General features: G+C 38.0%; 1 protein-coding gene and 1 pseudogene across 1 annotated transcript; one reads left to right on the forward strand and one right to left on the reverse strand.

The window, feature by feature from the left end:
* On the forward strand, positions 1–789 carry LOC120261780 (thaumatin-like protein). The gene has a single exon (XM_039269767.1). The coding sequence runs from the start codon at positions 42–44 to the stop codon at positions 705–707; it is 666 nt and encodes a 221-aa protein (XP_039125701.1). The 5' UTR covers positions 1–41; the 3' UTR covers positions 708–789.
* A 14,245-nt stretch (positions 790–15,034) lies between these two features.
* Positions 15,035–16,337, reverse strand: LOC120261782 (annotated as a pseudogene).
* Positions 16,338–17,142: the final 805 nt, after the last annotated feature.

Below are 17,142 nucleotides of genomic sequence, written 5' to 3' on the forward strand. Positions count from 1 at the left end.
AGACATACACACACATAAACTGCACACACACAACCCTAACAATGGCTTCCACAAACCTCCTAACTCTTCTTCTCCTCCCTCTCATCCTCCCAGTCTCCTACGCTGCCACCTTTAACATTGTTAACCAGTGCTCTTACACCGTATGGGCAGCTGCCATCCCCGGGGGAGGCAAACAGCTCGACAAAGGCCAAACATGGACTATAAATGTAAACGCTAGCACCACCGGTGGCCGTGTTTGGGCACGTACAGGCTGCAACATTGACAGCTCTGGCCATGGCAGCTGCCAAACAGGTGACTGCAATGGTCTCTTGCAATGCCAAGCTTATGGCAAACCACCAAACACTCTTGCTGAGTTTGCACTAAACCAATACGCCAACTTGGATTACATTGATATCTCTTTAGTTGATGGGTTTAACGTGCCCATGGACTTCAGTCCGACAGGTGGGTGTGCTCGTGGGATCCGGTGCTCGGCCGACATCATCGGGAAGTGTCCGGCTCAGCTGAAGACTACTGGCGGATGTAACAACCCTTGTACTGTGTTCAAAACAAATGAATATTGTTGTACCTCAGGTAGCTGCCAAGCAACTGATTATTCCAAGTTTTTCAAGAATCTATGCTCAGATGCCTATAGCTACCCTAAGGATGATCAAACTAGTACCTTTACTTGCCCTGCTGGGACTAACTATAAGGTTACCTTCTGCCCTTAATTTGAGTGTATGTATATTTTTACATGCATGTGTTTTATGTAATAGATGGGGAAAGGAGAGGTATCCTTCTTGAGTCATAGAAATAGGGTCCTTGTTACCATTACCAACCTATCAAGGTTGATATAATGAATAAAGGAACGTAGTGTTGCACTCGTGTTAAGTATATTTCGAGTTTTTAAGTGAATGAACTATTTTAATATTGTATTTTTTTTTTGTGGAAATTGCCAAAAAAAAACCTTCTAAGTTTGTAAAATTGCCAAAAACACCCCGTTAGTTTTGCAATCCCTAAAAACCCCCTCCTTTTAAACACTATGTTTTTCAAAAACCCAAAGCCTGTAACGGATGTGAACGGAGTGAGTTTCAAATTTTATGGACGAAAATGCCCTTGCATGGGTAGTCGTGGCTGCAGCCATCTCGGCGGTTTGAGAGGAAGTGGGGTGGGTTTCCGTAGGGTAACCCCAAGAGACGAATTTATTGGAGCCGTTTACTTGCTTTTTCTCAACTCGCGTCTTCGACCTTTTCCATTTCAAGTCGTCTCCGAAGTTGTCTCTACTGCGAAGCCTCCAGTAATTGCCATTTCATCGCTTTTTTTCCCTTTCCACCGGTATCTCGAAGGAGAAGTCCCCACGCAACTAGTTGGCATTTCATCGCTTTGCAATCTAAGGTATTGAGTATGGTTTTATGTTAACCTGCTCACTATAAAGAAAGATTTTTTTCGGTTTTTTTTTGTGCTCCTGTTTTTGTTGGAAGATATTGAAGTTTGCAGGGGAATTTCTCAGCTGGGGTTTTGTTAGTCTGCAGGAGATTTCTCGCTAGGGTTTTGTTTTGTTTTGCATTTTCGATGCATACACTATCGAAATAGTTTTTTTCGATTGTTATTATTTGTGTAATATTTATAATGTACATTTCCCTTTTGTTTGATATGGTTGCGCTTTTACAAATGAGGTTGACGCTTTAAGAAATGAGATGTTACAGCTTTAAACTTTGTTGTCTCTGCTTAAGTATTCCCGTCTCGCTTTAAGAAAAATGGGTCTCTGCTTAACATTTGATATCTCTGCTTTAATAACCGAGAGGTTACCGCTTTAAAAACCTTATATTTCCGCTTAAACTTTTGTCAATACTGCATGTTGAATGTGTTGTTATTGTCAGCAGGCTTGTGATTACGGCCGTCAACCTAGTTAATGGGCGATGCTATTTGACACCGGGCTGTGGAGACCTTAGATGAATTGAAAGATAACATGACCCCTCGACACTCGGGAGATTATTCGAAGGACACCGTTTGCGGTGTTTCATCGAGCTGGAAGCTATATACCAAGAGAGGGCCCTTCTTGATTCTCTTTTTGCAAAGTACGATGGTCGCACCAATAAATTCAGGATCCGGGAAAGCTCGCCGAGTTTCGAGCCCTCGTGGATGTGGCCCTCGTTCTTGGTCTGCATGCGATGGCGACGCAATCGTGTTTCGTAAGAAGAAGACCCGCTCGCGTCAAGGGCGGTATTTATCAAAAAAACCCACGAGAGACAGCGAGACTCCATCAAGAGCATTCCGGGTGCAACTTGTTCGACAGAGGGGAGAAGAAGGTAATTTTGTCAAACTCTTGATGGTGTACCTCATGGGTACAGTCCTCTTCCCAAATACATCATGCTCGGTTCCGAACTCGGATCGCTGATTACGTCGATGATCTACCAGCCATGGGGCGATACGCATGGGCGCAGGCGTCGCACAAGTGGCTTATGGAGGATATTCCCCAAGCAGCCGCCCGAGTGCAAGATAGATGCGCTGGGAAGAAGACCAACATAGGGTACATTAAGGGTTGCTCGGTCACGCTTAACGTCTGGTTTTACGAGCTGACCGGAACGGGGAAGAAAGTCCGTTTTGGCAAGGTCCCAAGGATGCTGTGCTACGGTGAAAGTACTTACCGGAAGCAAGCTGACTCAGAGAAACCAAACTTTTGTCATCGCTCGATGGGAAAGAGGTAATAAATCATGGACAATGTTTAACATAAGTCTTTAATGTTTAAACATATTATTTAGTGTTTAACTTTAGTATTTACCGTTTAAAACTTATTCATACTGGTTTAAATATTTTGTTCTCCATTTAAATATATTCTATAACGTTTAAATATATAACCAACATGTTTAAATATAGTTTTTACAGTTTAAAATGAATGATTTCGCTGACATTGTTTGGTTTACATATGTTAGTTTCCTGAGCTGGTTCCGGCTAATGCTGAAGAAGAAATATTTATTGGGGCTAACCGACGGATGGATGCTATTGCTCCGGAACCACTTGCTCGAAGGCAGGATGAGAGGGCAGCCTCTATCGTGCGCGCTCGACGCAGTTCTCCTACTTCCAGCCCACCACGCGCACGCAATCCTCGACGCCGGAGAAGCCCTCCCCCACCCCGGCAGATTGCAACAACCCCCCTACCACGACAACAACAGTCCCCCCGATTATGGCAGCCCCCGACCATGGCAGCCCCTCCGACCGTGGCAGCCCAACCGGTGACATTAGGCGAAGATGTCACCGCAACTCTTATGCAGGCGTGCCAGATATTGATGACCGAGTTTCCTCGGCTTGTCGCTCGTGTTGAGGCACTGGAGGGACGTTCACAACCGACTGCGCCATCCCTCCAAAGAACTGAAGCACCCGAGACGAACGAGGCGTCGGAATTTGACGACGATCGACATCATCGGGAAGGTCATTCCAAGACGGCCACATTCGAAGAGACTTGCGAAAAAGAGGAGAACAATACTGTCTCTGTCTCCACCGCTCGACCGACGATGAAACAATAGCAACACCATCGGCGGCCGATGTCATGCACGAGATCGCCGCCGTTGATGACATGGCCACGACGGTGGAGGACATCGTTGATGATGTGGCCGCTGCGCGGTTGAGAAGGTCGTCAACTCTCTCCTTAATGAATCGATGGACCCGGTGGAACCGGTTGCCGAGATTGCGGTATCAAAGATGGACACAATCCTTGCAGATCAAGAACAAGCTAAGGGTGTGTCTCCCAATGATGCTGTCGTCGTGGACACGGTTGAGAAGATCGTTGAATCTGTTGCCGTGGCCGACAGTACCGCAACGAAGCAGGACACAATCCCACCACAAATACAACCATGTAAGGATGTGTCTGCGATTGATGTTATCGCCGTCGTCCCCGCATCGAAGCCAGGCACAATCCCACAACAAGAACAACCATGTAAGGATGTGTCCGCAGTTGATGCTGTCGCAGTCGTCCTCGCATCGAAGGAAGATGTTGCTGGTGCTGAACACCGTGAAGGTGCAACGGCAGTGCCCCATGAAGACCCCGACCGAGCAACGAGAGAGATGATCAAGGCCAATCAACAATGGGACCAGACGGCTCAAAAAGCTTTTATTCCCAAAAAAAAAATGGGTTGGCCTGTCTCGTCTTAACAAATATGAGCAGGAGTTGATGAGGATCTTCCTCAACTGCTCTATGGACGGGTAAGTCTTAAGTTTTTATGATAGTGTTTAACGATTTTCTAATGGTGTTTAATGTCTTTATGTTATCATTTAATTTTTCTACTTAACGTTTAATTATATAAAATATCATTTAACATTTGATAATATCATTTAAACATTTACAATATGGTCTTATTATATCTGTTATCGTTTAACCTCAGCACTGTCGTGTGGAAGAATAACGCTGTCAGCACCACACGGGACAAATTGTACACGCTGCTTGAGGAGAAGGAGATGGTCACAGATGATGTGATGGACGCTTTCGTATGCATTATACAAAAGTCGCTGAGCAAAGAGCTATATCCTTACAAGAAGCGCGCCTCCATCACCAGACCGCTTGCGCTTTTTATGTCAAAGCAGGACGACGCACATGAAACAATTATGGCTATGGTCGGGGATGTTGTGCGCAACATGCACGAAGTTCAAATTGTCATCCTCCCGATAATCATGAATAGCCACTTCCATGTCGTCGTCCTCGACAATGATAAACAAGAATACAGGCATTATTCTTCATGTCCGGGGTACGATAAAGACGCGTTGGACATGGTAAGATCTTCAATTATGTCCGATTAATAGTGTTTGGTATTTAATCGGTATTCTAATCTCAACTTGCATATCTCGACAGCAGTAATCTATTCGACAACCGCTGCCGATATGCAGCTCGGCGAGTCGGCGACGCGAAAAGTACCCACTCGCACGACACGGAAAACCCCACGCCGAAAACAAGGAAGCGTCGATTGCGCCCGCTCACGCCATGCGGTTTATCGACCGGGTTACTTTGGGGTGAGAAGTTACGACTACCGCAGCATGCACGTTCCTTACCTCGATTAAGATATGTTACCCGCGATACTTAAGTAGGGGGAGGCGTACCACGTCCACGACAAAGGGGTCGTCACAAGCGGGTTAAGATTTGTGACCGAAGAACATGTCTTGTATATCTCAATGTCAATTTTGTTTTCGAATGTAAAACTGGACATTCAATTCATTGTTTTCGTTTCGGAATAACATGACTTGTATATCTCAATGTAAATTTTGTTTGTTTTCAATTGTAAGGCATGTTAAATTCCATTCAGTTTCATTTCATTGTTTAATTTACGTTGTAATTGTGTACATTTCCATTTAATTGTTTAAATATACTATATATCGTTTAAACATTAGTTGAAATATTTCAAATTACAGTGTATCCGTTTAAAAATAACAATGTCTCCGCTTAAATACATTCAATTCGTCAGTAAAGAGTAAGAGTTTAAATATGGAAAGTCGCCCATCAATACACAATGTTTCCATGTCATCGTCGGGCTTTATTTACAATGCCTAGTCGGGCATGACGCTTTCATCGCAAGATCGCTCGATTGCAGACCGGATCCATGGCAGCGTGCCGCAATGTAACCTCATGGACATCAAACGCTATGACTCGATCCTCTTTTTCGCTCTAGGCCGCCCAGCTGCCTTCGCTCACATGCGGTCGCGAACGAAGCTCACGATTTCCGCCCTCAAGGCCTCGCCATCGCTGGGTATGGGGAATATAGCTCCTTGTATGCTAGTTTGTAATTGTCGACGGTGAAGTACCCGCTAATAAATCGATGTACGCTGGTGTCTGTCTCGATTATCATGCAGCAAGCGTGTTTGCAAGGGATACCATAAACTTGCCACCTTCGACACGAACAAGTTCTCGATGGCGAGATCTACGTAGTCGTCACGACTCGTCGATCACTCGTAACGATCATCGACACAACGCACCAACACGAAGATTTCGGCCGTCCCTCAACAATGATCTCTACCTTCGAATGTACGTCCCTGGGCATAACTAGGTCTCCCATTTGTTCGCTGCTCACGCCCGGTTACATAACATGCGATCAACTTGAACCTCGCAAATAAGGTTAAACAAAGACAGTGATGGTTAAATAATTCGTAAACATGTTTAAACATTATTGTAAATATTTAAACGAAAGTATTAATATTTAAAGACAAACAAGTGTAATTAAACAAAGATTGAGAATGTTTAAAGGGTAACACTAAATGTTAAGTGTAAACCAACATTCGCAGACCTTATGGAGTCGGCCATTTTCGTCACCGGTAAATGACGAGCTTCCTTGATCCAAGCATTGAACGACTCCGCGACGTTTGAATACATCTCGCCCCAACGATCACCTCCGAATCAGATAATTCGACCAACGTGCCATATCCGATGTATTAATCAACCAAACGATGAGCTTCGGGTGATGTGGCTCGGCAGCTCATTCACTCAGATCATCGAAATCTTTAGCCGCGGATACCCACGCAATGCGGAAGCATATAGACCAAGACTCCTCCCTCAACGCCTTCCCAAGTCCGACATCGGGCTTTCATAAAATTGGCCTCCAAATGTCGAAGACAAGATGCATGTGGCTAAGAAGGGAAGACTCTCGCAATTGTGCTCACAAGGCCCTTGGACCGTCCGACACGAAAGTAATTATCTCATGATAATCTCCATCCTCGTATAAAGCATCGCCTAACTTAGATATGAACTAAGTCCAATTGGCATCGGGTCTCGTTGTCGACTCATACCGAAGGCGACGTGAAAAACCATTGTTTCCATCTTTCCCTCGTGGCACCCAAAAGAGTGTACCCCGATATTTTCCAAGGAGGTGGGTACCATCGAGAAACAACAACCGCCCTGCAAGCCCTCTTGAATCCCACAATACACGCTACCGAAAAGAAAAGAATGCACGCTTAAAAACGATCACCGCCTCTTTCCATGATCGCAACGCCGCTGGGATTTGTCTCACCCACCTTATCCACATACCAAAGCAAACAACAGAGCTCGGAGATGTCACCGCTGGCCGAGGACCACCCGGCATGCTCTTTTCCCAACCAAGCCTCGCTTGTATGGTATGTGGACACCATGTCTCCCCGCAATATGTCCTTCCTGAATGTTGATGGCCTTGTACAAGGGACGGTCCTTGAGCTCGAATCACTCGCAGCGCTAACCCATTTTTTTGACGCTCGGATGCGACGCCGAACCCTATGCCACCACCGCAAGTGTGTGACAGTGTTGATTGTCTTGATTCTGAAAGTATTTTTGTTATACTCTTTTGATGCATGAAGGCGCCAATGACAACCATCGGCAGCGCATTCCACAGTCACCCGATGTTTTTTTCGCTCTTTATGAATTTGAAGTCAAAAATTCCTTTTTGATTGCATGATTTCAAGTACATCCTCGAAATGTTCGACACTCGCCAAAAACGTTGTCCAATATCCAATGACAAGACTTCGTAATGATCTCGACGAAGAAGGAAGACATCCCACACCGTCATGGTCACCATGGGGATGAACTGGAGCACTCGCAGAATCTGAATTCCTACCAACACTTCAGTCAAATGAAAAGATCAATATGTTAAACGGAGAATATAATGTTTAAGTGATAATATTTAAACGTCAAATTAAAAACTTAAGCAGTTAACTAATAACGTAAACGACTAGTAGAAGATGTTAACTAGTGACGGACATATTTAAACACTAATGACCCCTGCATAACCGGAACAATTAAAAAGAGAAGGAACTTACAACGAGTAAAACTCGCTTTCATTAGGATTCGCAATGGCACATTTTCTCGCCCTCGACGACAAGATCAACTACAAAGACATTTGAAGATGGAGTGCACGTGACACATCCGACCGGAAGTCAACATCGCTTTTCATTGGGAAAACCGCTTTTATATCCATCCGTGTGATGAACTTAACTCGATAAGAGAAACTTCGAGACCCCATCGCTCACATATCTCAGCCCTAACACCAACTCCCAAGAAGTCTCGAGCCGTGAACATTAGCACTCTTCCTCCCCGCTGAATCTAGCAATACCACAAAAACTCTCCATACTATATCGGCCGAAAACCAAATCGTATAAAACAAAAAATGAAATGAAGAACAAAAAAATAAGCCGAAGAAGAAGAAGAAGAAGAAGATGTAAACAACAAACAAAGCAATGATAGGCAAACGAAAAAGTGCATATATATATATATATATATATATATATATATATATATATATATATATATATATCACTGTCGCGATGAAGACAAAAAAGTGCATAGAGGTTAGACTAGACGTGATGTGATTGGGCGTATTTTTTTCCCTCCATCAAGAGCAAAAAGGAAAAAATATATGCCACCGTCAGCGACGAAGACGTATTGTCATCGCCGACATGAGTATCCTGCTTAAACGCTAGCTTTTTTTATGTTTAAACAGATAGATATAGTGTTTAACATAACGATTACCGGGTTTAAATAAAAGTCCATATCATGTAAATAATACGTAAAACGCTTTAAAATATAGTGACTTAACTGCTTAAAAATATATGTTATTGTTTAAATTGAATGCTTTTCAACGACATCGCGTCGAAGATGGGTACCTCCCCGGGTCACTCGCTTAAAACATCTTTACGTATTTTCTTAAACACCGTTGTCATTGATTAAAGAGTAACTTGAGTATTGTTTAACTTTTTTTCTATTGTTTACAATGACGCTCTTTTTGTTTCCCACATTGTTTTTACTAGGTCTTTGTTTAAATTTCAGAAGTTCACATTCAAATAAAACATTCGTTTATAACATTTACAAAACATTTACAACATTTACAACATTTACAACGTCCTCCTGGACTTTGGACACTCACGACTCGACCCTCGATAATCTGAAACAAGTGTCTCAGACATTCGAATGCTCACATGCAGCTTGCATAACATGCGCATCAACTTGAACCTGCACAACGTATAACATTAAAAAAAGGTTAAACAAACACATTCATGAAAACGACTATTAATCAATGTGTCATGGTCGGACTTTAAGCTAAGATATCGATAGTTAAACACGTAATCGTAATAGTTGTACACTCGACGTAATGTTCTTAAACGGTAACAAAAAAAGTCTCAAGTGATAAATATCAACCCCTGCCTTAAAGGATGTTTCCCGACCTCCCTCCTCTAGAATCCTCTCGCAATCACGCAATCACGTGAAAACTTTCTTTTCTTACCCAAGTCGAAAAGCTCGCTTAATTGCTCGCTCGTCATCCATCACTGGAGAATCCTCTCGCGATTCGTGCAATTATGCGAGCATTTTCGGCTGAGGTGAAAAAAAGATAGTTTAACTTGTTGCGTGATTACTACCGATTGATTCTCAAGATAAGAAAGGAGGTTCACGAAACATCCTTTCGTGACAGAGTGGTCTGTCCATGGGGAAGAGGAGGAAGAGGAGGAGGAGGAGGAGGAGGAGGAGGATGATGAGGACGACGACGAGTGGTTGTCCATGGGAAGGGTTCTTCCTGGTTATTTATGGTGTGAAGTCCACAAGCGGTCGACTCTTCATATCCGAGAAAAAATTAAACGCACAAATGGACCGACATCGATCGATTACAACGAATCGGGTGTTCGGATATTTATAGTTAGTTAGAGTCCGTGCATAAGAATTAATGCCGCCATTAATTCTTATGCACGGATACCATAACCCTGACACCGCCACGTGCACACCGCCAACAATTCGGATCAAACGAAAAAGATCACCGCTTTTACGCAAAAGACTTTGAGAATTTAAACGTTAATATGAAAAGTTATACATGTAAAGATAATGTTAAACGGAGATGACAAGTATTAAACGGATATGACAATTATTAAACATATTAGTAATATATTTAAACGGATAATAGCAAATAGTTAAACATTATTTAAAAATATACAAATAGATAACCATAAACGAGAAGAACTTTTACAACGAAATGAACTCGCTTTTCAAACGGAGACAACAATGGCACATGCTCGCCTCGACAATAAAATCGACTACACCATTTGAAGATGAAGTGCACTCGACCAATCCGATGGAAATCAACTTCATTTTCCGTTGGAGAAACCGATTTATATATTTCTGGTATGATAAACTTCACCCGCACTAAACCGATAGCAACGAAGAGATTCTCACCGATGACACGAAACCGCAGAATCGAAGTCGAACAACTCAATCGAGGAGAAATGAGGAGAACAACAAGATGTAATGCAACTCCTAGGCATTGTCTCATCGTAAAACCAAGCGTAAAAGCTCTTGAAAAAGGTTGAACACGATGTGATTTTGGCGCTTTCCTTTCCCACCATTTTTCAAGGCCAAAAATGGGATTTCACAACATGGACCCATTTGAATTGAACGGTAGGGGGTAAAAGGGAAGTTAAACACTAACCAAGGTCGTCACGGGTGTGTAAAAAGTATGAGGGATTTTTGGGAAGTTTTGAAAAATTACGAGTGAATGCGAATTTTCCCTAAATCAGCATTATTTTTTTGTTTATTTATTTTACTTATTTGAGGATATACTAGTATATATGGTTGAATATGGAGCATGGTAGAAATTAGAAGCCTCATTTTTTTCTCTATTGTCAATTATATTATTTTTTATAAGCAAAATTAAAATTTAGAAGCATAACTGAATTAGTACAACCAGGAGCTAAGCCTTTTTCAAAAATATATATACATATACTTTTAAAAATATTTTTTTCATTCTAATTTTCTAGAAAATATTTTTATTACAATTGTTTCATTAAATTAGTTTTAAAAGTAAGTATATATATATATATATATATATATATATATATATATATTTTGTTATAAAAATAATAAATCAGCATTTTTGAAGAAAAATATATAAAAACATTTTATAAAAATTAAAAAATCAATTAATTTATAACATAATAAGTGCATATACCTATTCAAAAATTGTAATATATATATTAAAATCTTGAAGAAAATATATGAAACATTTATATATATATATATATATATATATATATATATATATATATATATATATATAATATTTCAACAAATAAAATCTTGAAGAAAATATATGAAACATTTATAAAATTAAAAATCAATTAATTTATAACATAATAAGTGCATATACCTATTCAAAAAAATAGTTTAATATATATTCATTGTCACAAAAGCGTAAAATCCAGAATTATTGAGTTTAAAAATATTTTAAATGAAAAGAGAAGAAAATATATCTGAACCTTAATTTATTTAGAATCTTTTGCTTCAGCTATGATTTTTTATTGATAACACCATCACACGTGTCCTTGAACTAGTAACATATGAGATGGTTGACTTAACAAAAAGCACTCATCGTGATTATTAATTCATCCAATTTTTCCTCTAAATACGGTGTTTATTCTATCATGACCTTAAATAAGATGGGGAAAAAGTAACCTTTAAAAAAACTTCCATCTGAAATCAAGTAAACTAATAAATAAATAAATTTCTAAAAATTTATGATGAGAAGAATATAAGAAAAAAATTTATTATAATTAATTTTTTTCTTTTAAAAAATATTCATTTATTTTATTCATTAAATATATATAAATATATATGTATATGTATATATTAAAAACCACAATATTTTTGCGGATTCCTTCAAAATAATAATGTTTTAAATATCTCGCCTTCACATTAAAAAGATGGTAATTCTTTTCTTTGCTAAGTGAGAGGTAGAATGACCAATATTGTTTTACAATATTGGTTGAGGTGAATAGTTTATTCATCTAATAAAAAAATAATAATATAATTTTTTGATAATGTTACAAATCAAAATGTAAACCTTTTACAAAATAAGAAAATTATATTAAGTGTCAAATTTTAAAAGAATTAATTGTATGAGAATATAAATTAGTAAAAATATTTTGTTTTGTTTGAAAATATTAAAGTAAATGCTGTTTTATACCAAAGATATAAATATCTTAAAAATAAGTTTTTAGAAGTGATTTTCTCGTAACTTGTAATATTTAAAAACTAAAAAAAGCGTTTATTAATTGGCAGATAGGCATTCTTTTCCAGTACTTTAAACTTAACTATTCTTATTATCATGCCTAACTTGAAGGTCAATAGTTTATTTGTTATGAAAAAAATGGCATGGATGTGTGGCCTCATTTGGATTGAATGCATGTGTGCATATGCCATGAATACAATTGGAACGTGGAAGTCTATATATATATGTGTGTGTGCAATTAATTTACAACTTGAAGATAACGATATTGTTATAACCGATGGCGACCCTAGGAATTTAGTTCGACTCGACTAAATAAAAGTTAATATTCTCATATTCGTCACCCTTTAATTTTTTTCTAAGATTACCAACCATGGTCTCTCCTTGGTTCAACCACGACCGCAAGCGTAACCAAAACTCACTCGTAGAAAGTGGGTGTTAAGTCAATTCATCGTCATTGTGATGGATGTTATGACAGTTCTCAATTTTATTAAAACTTAAAAATTTTTAGTAATTTTTTTAAATAAGAAAAAATTTTTCATTACAAAAATTTTTACATTTGTCATGCCACATTATCAATTTATCTTAATTATTATTATAAAGTTTAGAACATTGTTTTTTATAATTTTTAAAAATTTTCACAATTTTTGAAAAAACTTGTTTTAATTACTAAAATTATTAAAAACTTAATATTGTAAGCTCTAGGATTTGAACCAGGGTGGGCTCACATCATTCAACTCTCACAAACCACTCAAGCCCATGTCCATTACTTGTTATCTAGATACAAATAAAATATTATTAAACATTAATATTTGTATAAAAAAATTTATTGGACACGGTTCTTCTAAGGTTTTCCTGTCGGCCAGCCCGGGCTTCAGCCCTGGCTGCCACCCATGTGGGTCCGCCCCTGGTTATAACATTATGTATAAACATAATATGCAAATATTATATTCAAAACTTTGGTTTCCATTTAAATGAAATGTTGAGAATTAATTAATTAAAATAATACTTTGATTTCTGTAGTAAGTAAGAACTAAATTAATGAAATACAAATTATGATAATATGGCATCTCATGAGTGCGTCTTGGATGATCAGTTTATAAGTTTTGATTTTTAATTAAATTATTATAAAAATATTAAATTTTGTCTATGAATTTAAGTAGTATCCCTAAGTAGATGACATTTTTATTTTTTTTGAATAAAGACATGTGTGATGGTTTCATCGGGGTTATTAAAATTTCTTTTTATATTTAATTAATACCTTCGTGGATTTTGTTTTAAAATTTGTCGAAATGTATTATGAAAGTCCATGTAGGGACAAGATTCCACATGACTTTTTGGAGTTTGAGCGTGACTTAAGAAAGAAAATCCAGCATAGTTGAAGATATATAGATAACTTTGTCTACTGCGTACCTTTGATTATAAAAATATAAAAAAAATATGGTATAATTTTATTATGTGAGAAACGTAAGTGATTATTACAGAAATTGTGATATATTTTATTTATACAAAATGAGTGTTTAGTTAACAAAATAAAAAAAAAATTGTGGAGACAGGATGGACTACAGGTAGACTGATGGCTAGCTAGTTGTCAGAGACCAGCCGGACGGCAGTGACTGGGCCCATGGTGGACCGATGGGCGATCATCGAAGGCCGCTCAGATCACCGGGTGGATTCTTTGGAGGGCAACCGAAGCGGTGGCTCGGGCCCGTGAGACTAGTGGCCAGTGGTCTGGATAGAGAGACATTTTAGTGGAATATTTTTATGGCATAATACTCATATTATGCCATAATTTTACATTCTAAATTAAGTGTCCAAATATCCCACATGGCATAATTCTCATAAAATATTAAATTATAGCATATGGTACCAATTATGCCATAATTTTAGCCTACCCTAACATGTCCACTTTTTCACTAAATTTCTTTTTACCAATTTTATAATTATTTGATATTATTTAGTCATTAGAAATATAAATTATAAGAACCATACCCTATCGGTATATTTAAGTTTATTATCCGGTGATCCTGTGGAGTGGTATAACTTGTCTATTTAGTTGTTAATAATAATAATAATAATAATAATAATAATAATAATAACAAGGAGGAGGAGGAGTTAGTTCTAATCGTCCATATTTTTTTATAAAAAAATTTTTTTGTTATCAATGGAAGAGTTGATCGGAAGAGTTAACAAGAGATCACATATATCAAAGGAAAAATAAATACATAAACAAGTCCATAAAAAAACTAAATAGGATCAAAAGCATTTAAAGACAGACGAAAAAGACAGACGAAAAAAACATTTTTTTCAAAAAAATATCTCCTCCGATTAATCAGAAAAAACTTTCAACCATGTGTGCTATGAACAATAATTTAATTAAAAACCAGTCATGATATTTATTTATAAAACATAAACACATAATTTCCCAACATTTTCTGTTAACAACCTTTCCCTATTTAGTCCTATTAATTTTTTAGGAAAATTGTTACCAATAAATTTACGAGTAAAAAAACCTTTTTTTCCATTACTTTTACTTTTTATTATTTATTATTTTTTTTAATATCAAAAAATTAAATAAAAAATCTCTTAATTAAGTTGTGTTCTAAGTTTGGTTTCCCACTTATGATGGGTTGACTTTTGGCACCCGGTACTTTGTATACTTGTTTTTTTTTTTAATAAATATGGTTTATCTATTTTTTTTTAAAAAAAAATTCTTAATTAATAGAAAACCTTGTACTTTGGTAGGTCAATATATGGGCTCAAGACTTTTACTATTCTTACATTAAACGAATATCATTTAGAATAATTAAGCCTGAAAGCAGCTGAGTTTGATGAGGTAAATTAAGTGTTGCAAATATATTATTAATTTATTTATTTATGTATTTTAGAGTATGAAGCCAAGCAGAAAATTAAAGAGTCTGTCTAGAGTCTAAACCTAAAACTTCGATCTGAGCTCTAAATTTTCACAGAATAAAATTCGAGCTATTTACGAAGGCATTCGGTTAAATAAAAAGGCCTAACATATAAAAACCATTCGGTTTTATTCATCTCTCATAAGTCATAACCATTGTTACAATGACTTTATTTATCAAGAAGGACCCCACTCCCTAACTCTCCTTCTTGTACCTACATACCATGCATCACTAGATGATCTCACGCCTAATTTCAAGGGCAGAAGACAACCTTATAGTTAGTCCCACCAGGGCAGGTGAAGACAACCGTACTATTCTGATCATCCTTAGGGTAGCTATAAACATCAGGACAGAGACCCTTAAAAAACTTAGAATAATCACTTGGTCCACAACTCCCTGAGTTACAGCAATACTCATCAGTTTTGAACACAGTGCAAGGGTTGTTACATCCTCCTGGAGCCTTTTAGCACTGCCGGACACTGTCCGTTGATGTCAGCCAAGCACTGGATCCCACCCGCACACCCACCGGTTGGACTGAAGTCCATGGGCACATTGAACCCATCAACCAAAGAGATTGTTGTGATGTGGAGAGCTGCTGGCTTGAGGTGTTCGACGAAATGTCTCTAGATTATCCGATAATGTAAAACAATCATTCAAAGAGTCAAAGCATAAAGTGGGAGACAGAGGAAAATCTCAGCCAATCCAAGAAGTCCATTAGCATTTGAATATATATATATATAACTACAGACAGGTAGACACTTAACTCAGCGACTATTGGGCGAGACACCAAAACGTTCTCCTATTGGTCTGTCCGTAATCTTGACTCACCCAACCATTGGACCAACCCAAACACCCAGAGATTCAAACATTAAAATACTAATATATCAAAAAGGTTTCCAACTACTTAAACTACCCACAGGGCTCAGTATCCATGCCCTGCAATCTCTGAACACAATGGTTCTCCATCCTCTCTGGTACAGCACCATGCTAGTTTGCTTCTCCACAAGCGCACCAGCCTTTCCCCCACACCACACGCCTCACTTGCTCACCATGCCCACTGTCTGGGTCTTGTCTTCAATCACCATCTCAACAGAGATATCAATGAAATCCAGGTTTTGGAACTGGTTTAGAGCGAACTCGGCGAGAGTGTTTGGTGGTTTGCCATAAAGCTTGACATTCTAAGAGGCCATTGCAGTCACCAGTTTCACAGCTACCATGACCAGAGCTGTCAAAAATTGCAGCCTGTGCGTGCCCAAACACGGGCACCGGTGGTGCCGGCGTTAACGTTTATAGTCCATGTTTCACCGTTGTTGAGTTGGCGGCCGCCACCAGGGGACTGCAGCTGCCCATACAGTGTAAGAGCACTGGTTAACAATGTCAAAGGTGGCAGCGTAGGAGAGTGGGAGGATGAGAGGGAAGAGAAGAAGAGACATGAGCGTTGAGGGTGCCATTGCTAGCTGTTATGTGGCGTAGGTTTTGATGATACGTGGAGAGTTTAGAGGGGTTTTATAGGACTGGTTAGCGGGGGCAGAATGGTCATTTAATCAACTTTTTGGATTAGCTGGCAATTGCATGCTCTACAAGAATTTTCAAAAAGTTTCATTGACTTGACTGAACTCTAGTCTCTGCCTCTCCATAGACTTGTCAAAAATATCTGCAAGGATAAAATGTTCTTTTAAAATGAAATTTTAGTTTAACGGTGGCCATGAGTATATTTATGAGTATATAAATAATATATTACCTGCTTTCGTTGTTCATTATATATATTCGGCGGAAATTAGCATTCATTTGAGGTTATAATGCCAACTTTACATAAATACATAATTTTTTTTTACAATATTAATAAATCACCTCAAACATAGATCTCAAAAATTTTAACCATATTTATTGAATCTTCAATCTTTTGTATGAGAGTTGATAGTATTATCACTAGTTTGTTATGGTGATGGTATAAATATATAAAACTCTATGCAAAATTATATATTATTTATATAGGTATGATCATTTATTTTAATGTGAGAAACTTTATTTTATTATTTTGTGGAATATAATGTGTGCTTGTAGAAAAATAGTATTAATCTTTTTAATTTTATTGGTTGTAAAATTTTTTATTTTCTTTCTTGGACAAATGTTCACAAGTGTCCCTCACTTAAGGAGTGTCAAAGGAGCAAATAGGAATATAAGTGTATTAGTTAAGTAATTTAATGACCCTCTCGAGACTTAACAGATGGGACAAACTAACACACCTAGCAATGAGGATTTAT

The sequence above is a fragment of the Dioscorea cayenensis genome, chromosome 5 (assembly GCF_009730915.1).
Source record: "Dioscorea cayenensis subsp. rotundata cultivar TDr96_F1 chromosome 5, TDr96_F1_v2_PseudoChromosome.rev07_lg8_w22 25.fasta, whole genome shotgun sequence".
NCBI classification, from domain to species: Eukaryota; Viridiplantae; Streptophyta; class Magnoliopsida; order Dioscoreales; family Dioscoreaceae; genus Dioscorea; species Dioscorea cayenensis.